Genomic DNA, 3,620 nt, shown 5'->3' with positions numbered 1-3,620 from the left:
ATCTACATTGAAAAACTTTTCCATCTCATCTGAACTCGGAGGGTAGCTGTCGTCTTTAAACAATATGGAGACCAATTCAGAGGTAATTTCTATATCCTCAGGATGAAAGTAAATATTTTTCATACAGTCTGGTAATTTTCTTCCCAGAAGATCGATTTCATTGGAATATAAAAAAGAGGGTGATATCTTTTCAATAATCTGATCATTGATAGCCTTAAACTTATTTTCATCATTATTCAGAGAGACCTTTAAATGACGAGCGTATATTTCTTTGTAGGAGCTGAAAATCTCAACTAAAATGAGAGCCTTTTGATATATAAACAGATCATTTTCATAGTCCAATAAAAGCAGTGTTTTGGTGAACAAGTTGTAAAGAAAGTCCATTTTTTCGAGATTAGATGAATGAAATTTGTCTACCATTGGCATGACCCGAAATGTCAGTGAATCCAGATATGAAATTAGGGATGTCTCTTCGCCCAAAAAGCATGGCTGATAGGCGATTTCTTTGGATAAAAAACACAAAATTGAGGTTGAAAATTCAGTGAACTTTGCAGGATCATACACAACATTTTGATATTCGAAATGGGGAAGCTCACAGTAAAATCTGTCCTCAGTGGATAGTTTTTTATAAGACCCGAGCTTGAAATCATCCCAATAGCTTTTAGAAAATGAGGCTTTTATGCGTCTATTATCAGCTATGTTTGCAGGAACGGCGGTAAAAAGATTTTTCTTTTTGACAATTTGGAATTGATCATAGGCTACCTTTAGATCGTCAAAAAAGGCATGCTCTTTCGTTCCAAATGCGCCATTTCCAATTTCAACCAAATATCTGAACATCGTATCAACAAGATCAACATTCCATCTTAAAAAGTGAAACTTTCCTATCTTGTTCAAGACATTAGCCGCAGATGATAATGCTTTATGACTCAAGTTTTCGGTTCTTTTGCGGCTCTCGCTTGACTGCCCTAGCTTCAACAAGGAAAAATAAAGAGAATACTGTGAGACATATGATTTTGAAACAAAATCGGAAGATTCTTCATTTACAAAATGCTGCAGAGCGCTTAAGGATGCAACTGTAAAGATCTTTTTATACTCAATCTCACCGAGCTTAAATTTAAAATATGCATGGTAAGATGAAAAGGCACACGTTCCTGTTCTTTGGGGATCAGTAAAAATGGCATAGGTTTGATTGGATCTATGAAAAACGCCCAAAAGTCTGGGATAGAAATTGGTAACCACTTTTTCATACGAGCCAAAGTCCATTGCAGCCTCAACCCAGGCTTCATTGATAAGAAACGGAGGACCCTCGTATATGACAACTGGTGAACATTTTATCCTTGGGCCAACACGGTACCCTGGGTGATATTCTAACCCATCGCCACTGTTATAAATAAGGACCTTCCATAAATATTTATGTTTGGGATTAGGAGAAGTGACCTTGAAAATTTCACACAACATTGCATGCCGTGTAAATCCACAATAAAAAACAACAGAGTTTGTTTCATCTCCAAAGGCTCTTAGGTCAGTATCATATGGCAAGATTTTCAGATCCTGTACCCTCTTATAAACAGCAGCTGAATTAAAGTTGGAGCTCTGTCTGATTGTGTCCATAATCTTATCGTAGACCCCAGAGCTAATAGCGTATGCCCCATTGAGTAGCTTTTTCTTAGAAAGCAAAAATATGGTTTTAATGGCCTTGTTTGCAACTTTTGGATTTTTTCCTTCAAATACTTCCGGAGTAAAGTCGTCTGCTATGAACTGGCAAAGATCATCAATTTCAAATGTTTGACTTGGAAAAGTATGATGAATTAATATGAATTCAAGTGTTATCAGTATTTTCATCGTGTTCATGCAGGTAAGAATATTTGCGGCCTAGCCTAGTTGTCCAAAACTCCGCTTTAATCAAGAGCCATTAAAATGAATACTATTGGTGCTTTATGCAAGCTGCATATTACAACCAAATCGAGCATTAAAAATTTTTAACCTTTGGTATCGTAATTAAATGACCCATGATTTTATTGGCATTGGTCCACGAATGTCATCGATTCATTCACCTATGTGCCTCAATTAAAGGAGTACAGTGATGATAGTAGATTTTAGACAATTTTAACACCAAGTATCGTTTTCTTATTTCTGCAATTAAAGGCTAAAAGGAATATATACTGGATCTGATTAAAGGACTACTTAAACCTCTGATCATGTCGCTGCAAAGGTTTGTGGTTTTATTTATTAAAAGCTTTGGTTTAAAACCATCTAAAGTGAAAGATTATGGGGACTTTTTGATAATTTCGAGAATGCTAGTATTGTATGAATGGCAGTGAAGACACTTGTGGTATTGGGAAAGATGATAGTCCACAAGACTTTTTCGCATGCAATCATTGCATGTGATGCTGGATTGACGGTCAGATAGCTCCATGGGCATCGGTTGGCTATCAACTAGCTCATCCAATTGAGAAAAAAAGCTCCGCATGTCTGCAAGCGACTTGAGACATACCGGACACTGGTATGACCGCTTGATATGTTCCTCATGGCATAGATAATGAATTGCGTGACCGCAGGCCTAGAGTTACTCATTTGAAGGACATACCATGAAAATGACTCCCGTACGTGAAGTAAAAAGATATTCACCGCAGATTGGGCAATTTGATTCCAAAGACCTCTCTATGCACTTGTGTCCCTTGGAAGAGGACGCAGAATCTGAATCGGTATCACCAGTTTTTAAAGCAATATTAAGACAACATTTGCAAGTTTGGCAGTGGAAGAAGAGCGATTTTTCACCAATTCTACATATCCCACAATCGTCACAATGGAATATTCTTTTTGTGATATCATTTTCCATCAATAAACACTTGCGGCAAAAGTAGTGTCCGAAGGAGGTGCCACAAGAAGAGCAGTTTTGATGAACAGACTGGATCGTATCACAAACGGTGCATTTCAGTATTGCTAAGGCATAGTTGAATCTATTGAATATGTGGCCTTCTTCCGCTTCATCGTGACATATGTGGCAAGCATAGAATTTGTCGCACAAATCACAATAAAGCAAGCAATTTCGCTGATAATGGGCGCAAAAGCCGGTGGACCCCTCAACTTTGGTATTTTTCTGGAGAGTTTCGTACTTCAAGATAGGGGATCTCATTAAAAGCTGGACCTGCTGATCCTTATCCTTAGATGTAAGATCAGTCCTTGCGTGGATTTGGAGAATTTTTTTTCTCAAGCCTGAATAAGGGCTACGAATAGTTTTAGAATTATTTCATATACCTTAACCTGGCTGTGGGCTCTATGTTCGATCTCAGATTATCGTCATAATTTGAATTTCTCTCAAAATGTTCGGCCGTCTCGAATGGGGAGCCACCATCATCACTACGATTAGAAGCCATTTTTGTAAATTTTATCCATTTGCTGATTCAATATAGTCACTTTGTGTACCGTAAGTTCTAAAGCTGATAAAGGCTATTTTTTCGCAAGTCCAAACCTGATGTCAAGACCAGGCTTTTTCGCGCTAAGGGCATATTTCGGTCACGGGATGCACATGTTGAATTCATGCTGGTCTCCCCGGCAGTTTAAGCTTGGGATCCACGCACTATTGAATTTCTGTGTAACTATACGGCTGCAAATGGATA

The 3,620-nt window shown here is 38.0% G+C and overlaps 2 protein-coding genes across 2 annotated transcripts; both read right to left on the bottom strand.

The window, feature by feature from the left end:
• Positions 1-6: 6 nt before the first annotated feature.
• On the bottom strand, positions 7-1,842 carry DI09_231p20 (uncharacterized protein; the record flags this gene model as incomplete). The annotated part of the gene is made up of 2 exons (XM_013382952.1): positions 7-1,398; positions 1,438-1,842. Coding segments are annotated over 2 exons (1,797 nt in total), but the record flags the coding sequence as incomplete, so codon positions are not given.
• Positions 1,843-2,266: 424 nt separating this feature from the next.
• Positions 2,267-3,377, bottom strand: DI09_231p10 (uncharacterized protein; the record flags this gene model as incomplete). Its single annotated transcript, XM_013382951.1, has 3 exons — positions 2,267-2,560; positions 2,588-3,227; positions 3,259-3,377. The coding sequence occupies 3 exons, from the start codon at positions 3,375-3,377 to the stop codon at positions 2,267-2,269; spliced, it is 1,053 nt and encodes a 350-aa protein (XP_013238405.1).
• Positions 3,378-3,620: the final 243 nt, after the last annotated feature.

This window comes from Mitosporidium daphniae (genome assembly GCF_000760515.2).
Source record: "Mitosporidium daphniae strain UGP3 chromosome Unknown contig-231, whole genome shotgun sequence".
Classification (NCBI taxonomy): domain Eukaryota; kingdom Fungi; phylum Microsporidia; genus Mitosporidium; species Mitosporidium daphniae.
Note: the sequence above shows the minus strand (reverse complement) of the source record. Positions and strands in the feature narration are given on the sequence as shown.